At 36.5% G+C, this 16186-nt stretch overlaps 1 protein-coding gene across 1 annotated transcript; it reads right to left on the minus strand.

The window, feature by feature from the left end:
- Positions 1–15166: 15166 nt before the first annotated feature.
- On the minus strand, positions 15167–15823 carry LOC107895428 (uncharacterized). Its single transcript, XM_016820711.1, has one exon. It carries the CDS (start codon positions 15821–15823, stop codon positions 15167–15169), a length of 657 nt encoding a protein of 218 aa, XP_016676200.1.
- Between the last annotated feature and the right edge of the window lie 363 nt (positions 15824–16186).

Raw genomic sequence — 16186 nt, forward strand, 5'->3', positions numbered from 1 at the left:
AAAACATGAAATTAAGGAATTAGGAGCATCGAGTTCACCAATTCTAAGGAAAAATCATCCATAAAATGTATTAAACATGGGATAAAAATATGTATAAATTACGGTTTATCAAATACCCCCATACTTAAGCATTTGCTTGTCCTCAAGCAAAATTCTCAACTCATAATCAAAATAAATTCTTCTTAACTTATAATCTCTATCGAAAATATCTCAAACTAATTCATGAGTAGTCGTACATTGAGAAATCAACTAAAGGAACATTAGAGCTTCAAACATTCCAAGTTGAGTATTTAATCATGCAAAACTTAGGCATCTCCCCTTATCTAAGTGGTTACCTTGATTCGAAATCTCACAGAGTTTAACATCCTTACTAAACATTCACTCAAATCACTCAAAGTGTTTAAGGAAAATGAAAGTAGCACTCATCAGTCAATATGAAAAGATATTACCATAGGCTTGCATGAAAATCATATCTCCACCACTATAAATTGAGATGATACATCAATCAAAAGGTCTTTAGAGGGTTGTAGCATGGCTTTGGTTAGGAGGTGTGATCACAAGCTGAAAGAAATGGTTAGAATCAAGATTGAATTGAAAAATCACTTAACTAGAAAAAGATTTAATCATCACTTGCGTACAACAGAGCTTCTTCTCAGAATATGGAATTTAAATACTTAAACTCAAAAACAAAAGATTACTACTAACGTGGCTTTGGCCCGTTTCTCGTTCCTTTCGCTCTCCTATGCTCTCCTAAGTATAAAACATGAAATTAAGGCATTAGGAGCATCGAATTCACCAATTCTAAGGAAAAATCATCCATAAAATGTGTTAAGCATGGGGTAAAAATATGTATAAATTAAGGTTTATCAAGAACGTTCATGTCCTCCACTACCCCTACCCCCAAAAAACTATACTCCTCCCCTGAGTGCACGAAACCACCATCCAACCCTCCCTGATTGCACCGCCCACCCTCCTAAGAATATCCCACGACCTCTTTCTTGAGTTTGGATCAGCATGTCCATAAAACCCCATGAAGTGCAGATTTTCATTATCATTCATGCTAACAAGAGAATCAATATGGTGGTTCAAATAATTTTGACAAGCCATCTCCACCTCTTCTCTCCAAAGCAAAGCTAAACCCCCATTACGCCCCTCGAGCTAACAGCTAAACAACCCTCCATCCTACAAAGATCCCTAACGCGAGAAAGACTACTATAATGCAATTTAGTTTCACAAAGTAAGAGAACATCCAGGTTAGTAGCAATGAGCAGTTGCTTGAGCTCTTGAACTGTTGCGGGGTTCCCGAGCCCACGACAGTTCCAACAAAAGAACCTCATTGTTCTAGGCAGGGTTGTTCACCAGCCGCCGCCTTACATGGTAAGAGACTATCAGCTAATTTTCTACGAATGGGTCTAATAGGGCTTTCATTAGTATTCTCCCTATTGCTGACTTTCAATCTCTTCCTTTTGCACTTCATTTTTCCTACTCCTTCCCGATTTGTTCTCTGTTGGCATTTTTCCATGAGGGAACATGAGATTGATTCTTCTTCAGCATTTTTGGCTTTTCCTTGCCTTTCAAGATTGTGGACCCATTTTTTCCCCTTGTTTGTCACTGTTTGATTCTTTTTTCATAACTTTCTTCTCATCTATCACTTTGATGTCATTTCTCTAGTTGGCTTTGGCTAATGTTGATCCTTCCACCATAGCTCAAAGCCAATTGCCATCTTGGAAATTTTGTTCATTTTGTTCTTCCTTCTTTTCACATTTTTAAATGGTATGATTAATTAGCCCGCATATATAGCAAAACACTTGTAGGCATTCATATTTGGTCGCACATACAGTTTCGATCCCATCATTTCTCACCGAATAGACCACTCTGCACAAGGGTTTTTGGACATCAATTTTCACCCTAACCCTAATGTACTCAGTCCACTTTCCATCATTATCCCTCTAATCTATCGCAACAACTTCTCCTATAGCTTTACCTATATCTAACACCACTTTCCTATCCATGTATTTGAGAGGAATATTAAAGATCCTCAACCAGAAAGGCAAAATATTGAAAGCATAAGCATCTAACTCTTGATCTTTGACATATGAGAGCATGGCAAATAGATACTGGTCGAGAAGCCATGGAGATAGGTTCAAGATCTGCGTTCTATCTTCTATAGCACCAAACTTGATAAGGATCATAGACATTCTCCTTAGTAAGTCTTTAGAACACAATACATGGCATCTTTTTTATCTTCTCCCATGACATTATCTTTCCTACTACCCACGCTTCTTGGGGTTTTGATGACCTCTATTCGAACTTATCACCTTTATTGATCTTTCCTTCAAAATTGAGTCTTTCTAAGAGAATGTTGATGTCCTCCGCTACCCCTACCCCCAAAAAACTATACTCCTCCCCTGAGTGCACGAAACTAATGGTTACCAGCCCAAGAAACTCGAGCCCCTATGCCAAAATAACATGCTCCATAGTCACTGCATTAAAAAGAAGGTTAAAATTTGAATTAAAATAAAAAAATTAGCATAATTATATTTATTAAATTCATTTCCACCATTAATAAAAACTCTGTTGTTAGCATTGGGTTCCATAATATTGCTTTGATTATCCCTATTAGTAGGCCGAACCATACTTGAGGACAACGACTATCAAATTCACCATGGTCGACCTAGATTCTTTGCCCAATTCTTGAAATGTTAATGAATTAATAAAACTCGCATTCTTCACTGGCATTTTAATGTTCCCAAATTCTAAAAGACTATCATTTCTTTTTACCGTTTTGGTCTTATTACCCACAATAGACTCCTTCCTCCAAAGCCCCTTATCAAGCATATTATCCACCATCTCTTGGGAGTTAATTCCAAGAATCTCCTTCCCTTTGTTACTTTTATTACCTGAGCCTTTATCTTTATCTCCAGAATCTTCACTTGTATTATCTAGAGAATTAATGCCCTAAAACGAGACCCTTTCTCCTTCTTCGCCATGATCACATTACCAGTTATTTTAATAACCCTTGATTTCTATCGTGTGTTTCTTCCCATAAGCATCCAAGGCCCATACGAACCACCCTCTTCCCCCGAGCCTTCATCGATCATCGATGTGGCCACTGGCGATGGTTTAGGTATTTCCGGCACTGGTTTTAGAACCTCTGTTCGGACAGACGTCTTTCAAGTGTCTGTACTTACCATAACCAAAGCAAACTGTGCGAAAAAACTCATACTTGACCTTTTTTAAGGTACCATTGATTTGGATTTGGGAAATCAACAGTTTGTCCAGATTGACATACACAACCAATCGAGTGAAATGGCCTCGTATTCTACTGTCAGTATTTAGATCTAACTTAGCAACTTTCCCAATAATTCCTCCAATTTCCATGAGTATCTTGCGCTTGTACATGTATCTTGACAAACCTGGAAGTTTGATCCACGTTATTACAACGCTCAGATATGGTTATGCGAGATTGAAGGCCACTGTCCATGGTTATACTGTTAGGTATTGTCCAAAGATGATCCAAGGGCGGCCAATAAGCACTCTATTACAATTTTTCTTATTTTTAAAACTTGCCAGAAAATATCCGTTCTCGATGTTCATCTATTGAAAAGGCGGCAATGGCTTCCAAAGGCTAAATATTTTGTTCTACAAAGTTGAATAGCGGATATTACAACCTAACAATTTTAGAATCACAGTGTTATCCATACCTTTGATAAAATCTGTTGGATCCTTTCCGAGAATTCGATTGAAGGGATTTCGTTAATAACTGATTTCTTAATATCCCCTTCCAACAAATCAATCTTTTCATCCTCCACTAGACTATTCCCTAGAACAGAAGAGGAAATTCCTAATAGCATGTCTTTCAATGATGTTCTTAGTAAGGATGGTAGATCAACTTGCATAGATCCACTTGAATCATCTGATTTGTCTCTAAAACGAACTTTTATAGGAATCAAATTTTCCTCCGTACCAATCTTAAACTCACCACCTTCACAGCAAGAAGCGTCCATCACATCAATCAATAAATATTGTTAAACTTTAAACAATCTCCTAAAATGAGACTTTGGGCACTAAAAAATAACAAAATTTTAATTTAATTCATTGAAAATATATAAACATATATTGTTAATCCTTTTTTTATATCATAGGAAATTAGTAGTTCAATCATTTATATGTAATTAATTAATAAAAGTTTACAGTTTAATAATTTATATGCAATAAATTACTAAAATATAATAATTAATGTGTCCTATTTTAAAATAAAATTCCTCAATCAAATAAACACTTAAATGAATAATTTTACTTCGCAATTTAATGTTAAAATGAATATTTTATTTTTTAAAATTAATTTTTGACAATAATGATAAATAATAAATCTTAAATTAAACTTTTGAAAAACATTTTTTAAGTTGATTTTCAAAAAAACATCACTGTATTTTTAAAAATCATTTTCCAAAAACAATTTCTTAATTTAAATAAATTTATAGATTAAAAAATAATTATGAAATTAATAATTTAATATTTGCTTAGCAATCATTTGTACTATTTAAACATTCAAATTATTTAAACATTCAAAATTATTTTCCAATTTTATTTACGGAAATGTGCCACTTTTTTTATTATTTACCGGAATGGGCTGAAAACACCAAAACGTGTCCATGTAGGAGCATTTTAGGGGGAAATTCCACCAAAATGCGTCCCCGATTGAGCGATTTTGGCATGTCAGCACAAAACATGCTGACGTGGACGCGCTTTACTGACGTGGCAAAATCGCTCCCTTAGGGACACGTTTTAGCCCGTGTTTTTTTAGGGTTAGGGCTATTTGCATGTCTAGTGGCTAGGGTTTGTAGGCTTAGGGTTTTAGGGTTGTAGTGTTAGTAAAATAATTTAGGGTTTTATTTATTTAGGATTTAAGAATTTTAAAAAAAAATTTAAGGTTTAGAGTTTTAGTAAAAAAGTAATTAAATTAAGTTTTAGGGTTTTAAATAAATTAATTAAATTATGGTTTAGAGTTTTTAATAAAATTAATTAAATTTTGGTTTATTTAAAAAAACTAATTTTTGTGTTTAGCTTTTAGGGTTTTTGTAAAAGGGTTTAGGTTAAGGGTTTAGAGGTGTTTATATTGACAAGAAGGATTTTGTTTTTTTTTCTACAGTAGTTTCAAAAAAATTAATTTTGAGAAGATGGTTCTAAAAAGATAATGTCAAAAATATTTCAAGCAGAATGTACTGTCAGCAAAATTACTAAAAAAGCTCCCACGTGGACACTCCTTTTCTACAGTAGTTCCTTAAAAAATAATTTTGAGAAGACGGTTCTGAAAAAATAGTGTCAAAAATGCTTCAAGCAAGATGCGCTGTCAGGAAAATTACTGAAAAAAGCTCCCATGTGGACGCTTTTTTTCTACAGTAGTTTCTAAAAAAATAATTTTGAGAAGACAGTTCAAAAAAAATGGTGTCAAAAACGCTTCAAGCAGGATGCATTGTCAGCAAAATTACTAAAAAAACTCTCACGTGGACGCTCTTTTTATACAGTAGTTCCTGCTTGGCCTTATGCTATAAATGAGTTAAATTTCATTATCATGTTGCATAAGTTACAGCAAGAAAAATTAGAAAGGCTAAGCAGAATAGAAATTGAAGATGAGTGAATGTATTAGTGTTGTTATTTACTATGATGGTGATGTCCATGACACCAAGAACAGCGTTTTTTTATCGGAGAACACAACGCGACTGGTTTTTAACCAGAACATAGGTTTGACAGAACTTTGTAAAAGACTTAGGCACAAAATCTTCGGAACGACGCCAATGAGAGTTTCGTCTATTAAGTATTGATTTTATGCTTCGGTTGATCCCGTGACATATGACTTATTGATATCAAAGGTGTCATAGTTTGGAGGCGATGGTGCAAACTCATCTCACTAGTGGATCACCCTATCTTGAGTTATATGTACAATTTTCATTGCCTAATGAAGCATTTGTGACTTCAACCTCTATTGCTGTTCGAGAGGAATACACAACCCCTACTCGACACTCTGTTAGTGGGAAGCAGAACACGAAAACGCCCGTGTTTGGTGGCAATATGGATTACACAACTCCTGCATGACACTCGGTTAGTGGATGGGATATGCACCTCGGTGGGTCAATGTTCGATGCTAGAAATACGTACTGAGAATGACATCAACTTCTAGTGGTTGGCAATCCACATCTAATTGGGGAATTACCAAACATCCACAAGTAGGGATGATGTACTCCCTATGATGTCCACTGGATAGGAGACCTCATACGTTGCAGATAATGATGGATTGGATGATGAGTCCGATATGGATCCACCTCGAGAGCTCGGGCCCGATAGTGTAAAAGTTGTATTATTTTCTAAACCAGAGCCAGTTCCAACAAACCTGAAGACGATGAAGGGGGTTCAGATGAAGAAGAAGAAGATCTATGATTCAGGCCGTACTTGCCTCCAGCCCACATGCATAATGTCGATCTATCGGCAAATGATGCGTTGGTGTTTCTAGATCTACCTCACAGAAGGCGTGACCGTACAAGTTCATCATTAGATTCAGGTGAATTGGAAGTTGGTAAGGAGTTTTCCAGTAAGGATAGTTTTCTTGGTGTATTAAAACAACATAGCATCATAAACGGGGCTAACTAGCACATGGTTAAATCCAAATTCGAGAAGTTTGAGGCCAAGTGTGCAGTGCAAGACGGTACATGTTCATGGAAAATCATGGCTTTAGTTAAGAAAAAGACAGGCTTGTAGGAGATAAAAAAAGTACAAAGGTCTACATGCCTGTGTTGATGGTACAGTATCACTAGGTGTTTAGGATTTTTGAATAATAATGTTATTACTTAATGTTGCATTATTTAACGTACTTCATTGACAGGTGTTTCACAAGGTCATCCTAAGATGGATTCAGATATGATAGCTAGCTTAATATTATCGATGGTGAAGGCGGATCCCAAGACTTCTGTGTTGGTCTTAATTTCCAATATTAGTAGCCAATTGAGGTACACGCCCTCTTACCGCAAGGCTTGGATAGCTAAGCAGAAGGCATTTGAAAATATACATAGTGGGTAGGACGCTTCATATAATGAGGTATGACAATAGTGTTAGGTCCCAAAGAGGTACATCCCAAGTTACATAACAGACCTTGAAACGGGCCCTACGTATTACAACGACCACTTGTTTCATGGATGCCAAGTGTTCAAGCGTCTGTTCTGGAGCTTTAAGCAATGTCGGGACACATTTGTGTACTACAAGCCTTTGGTACAAATTAACGGTACCTTTATGTATGGTAGATATACCTATCGGCCATTGCTAGCTGTGGCACAGGATGGTGGTGAGAGAATCCTTCCAATTACGTTTGCAATAACACCGGGGGAGCTAGGTGATGATTGGGATTTCTTTTTTTCTTGGTTAAGGAGGCATGTTTGCCCTCAACCTGATATCTGCATTATATTGATTGGGGCACTGGAATACTAGCCATAATTGAGCGACAGGGAAACCTATGGGATCACATACACCATCGGTATTATCTAAGGCACGTTACGTCCAACTACTACAGGTAATATCGGTCTACCATTGAATGACGGCAAGTGACCAACATGGGTATTTCATCTCTATTAGTATAATTTCGTTTGTAATATTCAATTAATTTTGAATGGAAGAGTGGTATGTAATTTTTGCTATCAACTTATATTGACAATATTCGAGATCAATAAGGACCATTTTAATGAGATGTTGGTGATTTTGCGGTCAGGTAATAATCAAGGCGCAGACTACCTCTGTAATATACCTTTCGATCAGTGGACACAAGCATACGATGGTGGCCTACGATATGGTCATATGACCTCAAACCTGGCTGAATGTATAAATTCTATTCTAAAAGGAATGCGCCATTTACCGATAACCTCGGTTGTGCGAGAAACATATTTTTGTTTGGCGGCACTATTTCCAAAGCGAGCAACGAGTTATAAAGGCCAAATGTAGGGAGGCCATGTTTGGTGTCGGAAGGTATTGCAAGAAATTAACAAGGCAAAGGCACAGGCTAACACCATGCACACATTGTGTCACGATCTTGACAACCTATGGTTTCATGTAATGAAGTTCGACAGACCGAACCAAGGTATTATCGACGGACAATATTGTGTACACCTAAGAAATAGGACTTGCGACTATGGGACATTTGACGCACTTCGTTATCCATGCGCTCATACAATTGCAGCTTGTCAGAATCTCCGTTTAAATCCCATGAGCTATGTCGACGAAGTGTACAAAATAAAATTCATGTACAATGTGTGGAGCCACTTATTCCCACTGATCCTAGATGAAAATAAGTGGTCGTCTGTATATCTTGCTCCATTTAAGTTGTTACCGGATAAAGAATTGTATCGCAAACAAAAGGTCGACCTTGCTTGAGTAGAATACGTGATAATATGGATATCTGGGAAAGAACAAACCAATAGAAGTTGTGCGGATAGTGTAGGGACCCAGGTCATACAATTCGAACATATCCAAATTGAAATAGTTGATAATTGTTTAAATGAAACTATGTTGCATTATTTCTATTGCCTTATTCAAAAGAACTTCTATTTTTATTAAATAGGACAAAATATAAAAATAATTTACTATTAAAATATTCAAAACAACTTTTATTTTATTAAATGAAACAATATAAAAATAGTTTGTACAAATATTTTTAAAAAATCAATGTATGTTCCGATGATCGATTTGCGAGTAGGTATATGATCATACCGATTTTCCCAAATTTTGATAAATTCCGAGAAGAATACCTGCTAATGCGTATTCGATTGTGTAAGTCGATTTTGTACTTACCATTGAGCACTTCAGGTGTCAAGGGAATCGGTTGTCGAAATCCAAATTGCTGCAACACTCTATCCGTTTGGTGCATGTCGACAGTAGCATAGTTGACCAACGAGACCTTAACATGCCAAATGTTCGGATTTTAAAAGAATTCATCCGGAATTACTGCTCGAATTATTCGATCCTCGTATGGTGTCCATCGAAACTATATGAACGTGATAAAATTATTAGTTATATACATAATACTAAATACTAAATATGAAACGACTATGTTATGTATATATATTTTATTTAATACTTACATGCGCTTCCAACTGTTGGTCTAATAGAAGCCGTATACCTTCAAGAGCGGTAGGTATTCCAATATAACTCGCCGAATGGTTCCACCTAATTAAATAAAATTTTAACATAAATTTATATTTTAAATCTACATAATAATTTTATAATCTAATATAAATTTTACCTCGTTATGAGTGGGAATGTATATGGGTGGTTCACTCGAGAATATAAAAATGGAAAGCGAAATTGAGCCCATGATTGTAATAGTATAGGCAACCTCCAATTTTGGCTTTATTTGGTTTCGTCTCCACAGACATCTCCCGGTATAATGTTGCCAACACGACATCAGATAACCTTCGATGATCTCAAGGATGTATGCCCGAACATATCGTATTCTTTTTACTTCAGTTGAATTATTCTCCGACTCCTAGAATGTGTCTCATAACAAGCCCATCTCGATCTGACCTTCGTAAATATTATCCGAAATTGCACCCTAAAGATCGTAGCATATGGCTCCCCAATCAGTAATTTAAACAGACCCGGTGAGTACAGACCCATCCACTAACAATCCAATTGTAACTGCATGTCCTCCAAAGTGATGGTACACTCTCCGCATGGAAGATGGGATATGTACGTCTTGGGTCTCTACCTCTCTATGAATACGCTGATAAGTTTCGGGTCCAATTTGCACCCCCGGCCTATATTGGTCACGTGCCAAAAACCCGCTTCCCTCAAGTAATTTTCTATCAATGGTGATGGAGGACTAGACATATTTCGAATATAACATTGTAACACCCGATCTATAAGCTGTTATAAAAAATTATAAAATAAAAATTAATTAAAATTACATAAATAAAAAATATTAAATAATATTCAAAAATTGAAATTAACCCTTACTATTTTCATTTGTTCGACAGAGAAATGTTTATGATCAAGACGAATTAATTCCCCGACCATTGCTAACATGATCAAATATTTTTGAAATTAAAAAAAAATACTAATTTAGAAAGAAATTAAAGGAAATAATTAATTAAAGAGAGCTTTGAGAAATTTAGGGAGAAATTTGAGAGCTTTTTTGAGAATTTGGAAGAAATGTTTGGGTGAAAAAAATAGGAGGGGTTTTTTATAGTTTTTTTTTGTTTGACCATTGGTTCCCCCAGCGGTCAAAATTTTAAATGACCGTTGAGGTGACCGTTGGGGCTAAAAAACATGGGCTAAAACGCGTCCCTGAGGGAGCAATTTTGCCACGTCAGCAAAGCATGTCCATGTAAGCACGTTTTGTGCTGACATGGCAAAATCGCTCCCTCAGGGACGCGTTTTGCTGAAAATTTCCCCTAAAATGCTCCTACATGGACGCGTTTTAGTGTTTTTGGCCCATTCCGATAAATAATAAAAAAATGGCTCATTTTCGTAAATAAAATTGGAAATAGGTTTTTATTAGTAAAATGGTCCAAATTATTGATGTACAAAATGATGATTATAATTATTACGAGATAATAAAGCAAAAAAGCAAAAGAAAAAGGGAAAAATAAAAAGAAATACACTAACGAAGAAGACTTGTCAGATTTAAGTACACCACTTAAATTTATTGTGTTCTCGGGGTGAATTGTAGCTTTCTAAAAAGGAAAATGTTTATGAAAAATACTAATTATTTAACTATTATTAAGTTTACTTTGTTATTTAATTATTGAAAAATATAAAATATTATGTTATAAATGCTATTAAGTGAATGTTCATTATAATTAATTAGTCACATTTCATCTTCCTTAACTCTTTAGTTTTTATCATCTTTAAATTTTTTTTTTATGTATTAAAAAATAAGGAGTTTAATCTCTCTTTATATAGGAATATACTACTTGTAATAAAGAAGAAAAAGAATAAAATGACAATAGAAATCGCTCTTTTTTCTCATCTATAACTCTTGTATGTTCTTTGTATTATTATTTTATAACATGTTATCAGCACGAGCTTGCCATTAGAGAATGTAAGTAATTTAGACATACGACATTCTTGTTGAAGCAATACTCTTAAGGTATGTGATTTCTATGCGTGCTTGAAAGTTTTTGAAATTGAGATTAAATTTAGTTGCTAATTTGTTTTTTTATCTTTTAGATGAAATGGTCATAAAGAAAAGTAAATATTGAGAGTTTAATATTTTAGAATCAAAATTAAATTAACACAACGTATAAATGTTATCTAACTCGTGACTAAAAAGGATAAAATTGAATAATTAGATGATTATTTGGGTGTTTTACCTAAAAATACCCTTTTTTAAAGTTAATTACGGAAATGGGCCGATTTTTTGGTTATTTACCGGACTAGGCCATTTTCCCTGAAAACGCGTCCACGTCAACGCGCTTTCAAAGTATGTGTCAGCAAAACGCTTCCCTGGGGGAGCGCTTTTGTCCACGTCAGCAGAAAACGCTTCCTGGAGGGCGCACTTTGCTAACGTGGACAAAAACGCTCCCCCAGGGAAGCGTTTTGCCCTGTAACGGTAAAAAATTTGACCGTTGGCTTCCAACGGTCCAAAAAAAACTATAAAAAGGCCCCCCAAAATCATTTTTTCACACTAATCTTGCACGATTTCTATTATTCTCTCAAAATTCCTTTACTTTCATTTATTTTTCACACAATTCTCTCATAATTCTCAACATTCTTTCAATATTCCCTTCAAAAATCTATCAAATTTCATTGAAATTTTCTCAAAATTCTATCAATTTTATTTTTTAAAAATTTTTTTGAATTTAATTTTTTTAAAAAAAATCCGATCGTGTTAGCAATGACCGAAAAATTAATCCGTCTCGATAATAAACACATCTCCGTTGAGCAAATGACAATAGTAAGTGAAAATTTTAAATTTTCAATACTATTCGATATTTTCTTAATTTATGCAAATTTAATTAAATTTGCAATACTATTTGATTTTTTTTCATTTATGCAATTACAATTAAAATTTCAATACTGCTTGATTTTTTTTCATTTATGATGTTTGCATTAATTAATTTATGCAATTTTAATTGATATTTATTTTATAAATTTTTATAATAGTCTGTAAATCGGGTGTTGCAATGCTATATCTGTAATATGTCTGGTCCTCCATCGCCGTTGATCGAGAATTACTTGCGGGAAGCGAGATTTTGGCACGTGGCCACGATAGCCCGAGGTGCAAGTTGGACCCGAAACTAATCAGTGCGTTGGTAGAGGGGTGGAGACCCGAGACGCACACTTTTCATCTTCCATGCGGAGAGTGTACTATCACTCTGGAAGACGTGCATTTGCAATTGGGATTGCCGGTGGATGGGTATGCAGTCACCGGGTCCGCATCATCTACTGATTGGGGAGCCATATGCTACGAGCTTTTGGGTGCTATACCGGATAATATTAACGGAGGTCGGATCGAGATCGGTTGATTATGAGACACATTCCCGGAGCCGGATAATGATTCGACTGAACTCGAAAGAATACGATATGCTCGTGAATACATTCTTGAGATGATTGGAGGTTATCTGATGCCAGACTTGTCACGAAACCTCATACATCTGAGATGGCTGACTCGTAGATTTTAGAGTAGCTGGCAAATTGAGTTAGAGGTTTGCCGTGTTGGCAACATTGTACAAGGAAATGTACAGGGCGACGCGACCGAACAAAGCCAAAATAGGAGGTTGCCTATCACTACTGCAATCATGGGCACGATTTCGCTTTCTATTTTTACGTCCTCGAGTAGACCACCCATATACATTTTCACTCATAAAGAGGTAAATTTTATATTAGATTTTACAATTATTACATAGATTTAGAATAAAATTGTATGCTAAAAATTTATTTAATTAGGTGGAACCATTCGGCGAGTTATGTCGGAATACCTACCTCTCTCGAAGATATACGGCTTGTATTAGACCAACGATCGGAAGCACAAGTATTAAATAAAATATATATACATAATAAAATAGTCGTTTCGTATTTATTATTTAGTATTATGTATTATGTATATAAATAATATTTTTATCATGTTCATATAGTTTTAATGGACACCATACGAGGATCCGATAATTCGAGCAGTAATTCCGGATGAATTCTTTCAAAATCCAAATGCTTGGCATGTGAAGGTCGTATTGGTAAACTATGCTACCGTGGAGATGCACCAGTCAGATAGAGTATTGAGGCAATTTGGATTCAGACAACCGATTCCCGTGGCACCTGAGGTGTTTGATGATGAACACAAAGTTGACTTACGGCAACTACATATGGATTGGCCGAGATTCTGGTCACACTATATCCAAATGTGGGAAAATTGGTATGATTATATACCAACTCGGGAACCGATCATCGTTCTAGAGTTAGCGTACGTACCGAAATACATGCCATGGTTTAGGATCCATAGCAAGCCATATTTATTATCGGAAGAGGAAAGGCGACGACAAATTCGTGCCTAATGGGAACTACGAGGGCCTTATCCAAGAAGAAGGGACGATGATGCAGGCCCATCAATAGCGCCCACACAATCACCAAGCCCAACAGTTCAACCAACGACACCCACATCACAGCTTTTTCAGATTACGCGAGGTGCATATGCTAGCCCTTATATGTATCCTAACCCTTATATGTTTCCTTTTTCTAGTCTTATGATAGGTTGGAATGTATGGCCCGGTTCATCTCCGTTCTCGATTACTCCAAGTCAACTGTTGATCTATAGGTTGCCGTTGCATAAGGGATCGCATGAGGTGCCATCGGGGAGCTCTTCTTTCTACTAATCCTGATCACCTTACGGGATTCAAACACCTTCGCCATTGGTGATGCAAACACTGCCGCGGTCATTATTCTATAAAGGTGGGTCACCCTCCCAACACCCACAACCAGATCCCCTGCCGGAGGAACCACAACCCCTGCCGGAAGTTGGTCAAAGGAGGAATCCAACACGGACTCGTCGACGACCCCCATGTGGCATTGATTCTGACCGTCACGGATATTGATTTTTTTAATATATTTGTACAAACTTTTTTATATTGTTTCATTTAATAAAATAAAAGTTCTTTTGAATAAAACAATTGTAATACAACATAGTTTCATTTAATAAAATATAAATAATACAACATAGTTTTTTTACGATAACTATCAACTATTTCGATTTGGACATGATCTACTTGTATGGCTTGGGTTTCTACACCATCCGCACAACTTCTGTTGATTGGTTGTTTCTTGGATATCCATATTGGTACGTATTCTAGTCGAGTAAGGTCGACCCTTTGGTTTGCGACGTAATTCTCTATCCGGTAACAGCTTAAACGGAGCAAGCGATACTGGCGGCCAATTACGTTCATCTGGGACAGGTGGGAATATGTGTCTCCACACGTTGTACATAGTTTCTAGTTTGTACACTTCGTCGACATAGCTCATGGGATTTAGACGGAGATTCTGACAAGCTGCAATTATATGAGCGTATGGATAACGAAGTACGTCAAACCTCCCACAGTCGCAAGTCCTATTTCTCAAGTGTACACGATATTGCCCGCCAATAATACCTTCATGCATTCTGTCAAACTCCGTCACACAAAACCATAGGTTGTCTCAATCGTGACAGACTGTGTGCATGATGTTCGCCTACGCCTTCGCCTTGTTAATTTCTTGCAATACATTTGCGCACCATAAATGGCCTCCTGCATTTGGCTTGATAAGTTGCTGCTAGCTTTGGAAATAGTCCCGCTAAACGAAAATATGTCTCTCACAGAACCAATGTTATCGGTAAATGACGCATTCCTTTTAGAACAGAATTTATGCATTCAGCCAAGTACGAGGTCATTTGACCATATCGTAGGTCGCCGTCATATGCTTGTGTCCACTACTCGAAAGGTATGTTACAGAGGTAGTTTGCGCCTTCTTCGTTAACTGAAAGCAAAATCTCCAACATCTCATGAAAACGGTCATTACTTATCTCATACCTTGCCAATATAAGATGATAGCGAAAATTACATACCACTCTTCCATTCAGAATAAAAAGAAATTACATTAGTAGAGATTAAATACCCATGTTGGTCACTTGTCGTTGTTCACTTTTAGATCGATATTGCCCTTAATAGTTGGACGCAACATGCCTTAGGCAATACCGATAGTGTGTGCGAAGCCACAGGCTTCCCTGCCGCTTAATTGCGGATAGTATTCCGGTGCCCCGATCCAATATGATGCAGATATTAGGTTGGGGGCAGACATGCCTCCTTAACCTAGAAAGAAAGAAATCCCAGTCATCAGTTGACTCCCCCAGTGTTATTGCAAATGCAATTGGAAGGATTCTCCCACTGCCATCCTGTGTCACAGCTAACAATAGCCGATGAGTATATCTACCGTACATAAAGGTACTGTCAATTTGTACCAATGGCTTGCAATATAGAAATGCGTCTCGGTATTGCTTAAAGCTCCAGAACAGACGCTTAAATACTTGGCATCCATGGAGAAATCGGTCGTTGTAGTACGTAGGTTCTATTTCAATGTCTGTTACGCAACCTGGGACATATCTCTCCAGCACTTGACACCACTGCCACACTTCATTATATGAAGCATCCCACCCACCATGCATCTTTTCCAATGCCTTCTGCTTAGCTATCCAAGCCTTGCGATAAGAGGGTATGTACCTCAACTGGCTATAAATATTGGCAATTAAGACCGGCACTGAAGTTCTAGGATCCGCCTTCACCGTCGGTAGTATTAAGGTAGCTAACATATCTGAATCCATCTTGGGATGATCTTGTGAAACACCTGTCAACGAAGTACATTAAATAATGCAACATTATGTAATAACAATATTATTCAAAAACCTTAGAATTTTAGTGATACTGTACCGACAACACATGTATGTGGACCTTTGTACTTTTTTATCTCCCACAAGCCTGTCTTTTTCCTCAACAAGGCTATGATTTTCCATGAACATGTACCATCTTGCACTGCACACTTGGCTTCAAACTTATCGGATTTGGATTTAACCACTTTGTAGTTAACCGCGTTCATGATGCTGTGTTGTTTTAATGCACTAAGAAAACTATCTTTATTGGAAAACTCCTTACCAACTTCCAATTCACCCGAATCCAATGAGGAACTT

The sequence above is a fragment of the Gossypium hirsutum genome, chromosome A10 (genome assembly GCF_007990345.1).
Source record: "Gossypium hirsutum isolate 1008001.06 chromosome A10, Gossypium_hirsutum_v2.1, whole genome shotgun sequence".
Classification (NCBI taxonomy): Eukaryota; Viridiplantae; Streptophyta; class Magnoliopsida; order Malvales; family Malvaceae; genus Gossypium; species Gossypium hirsutum.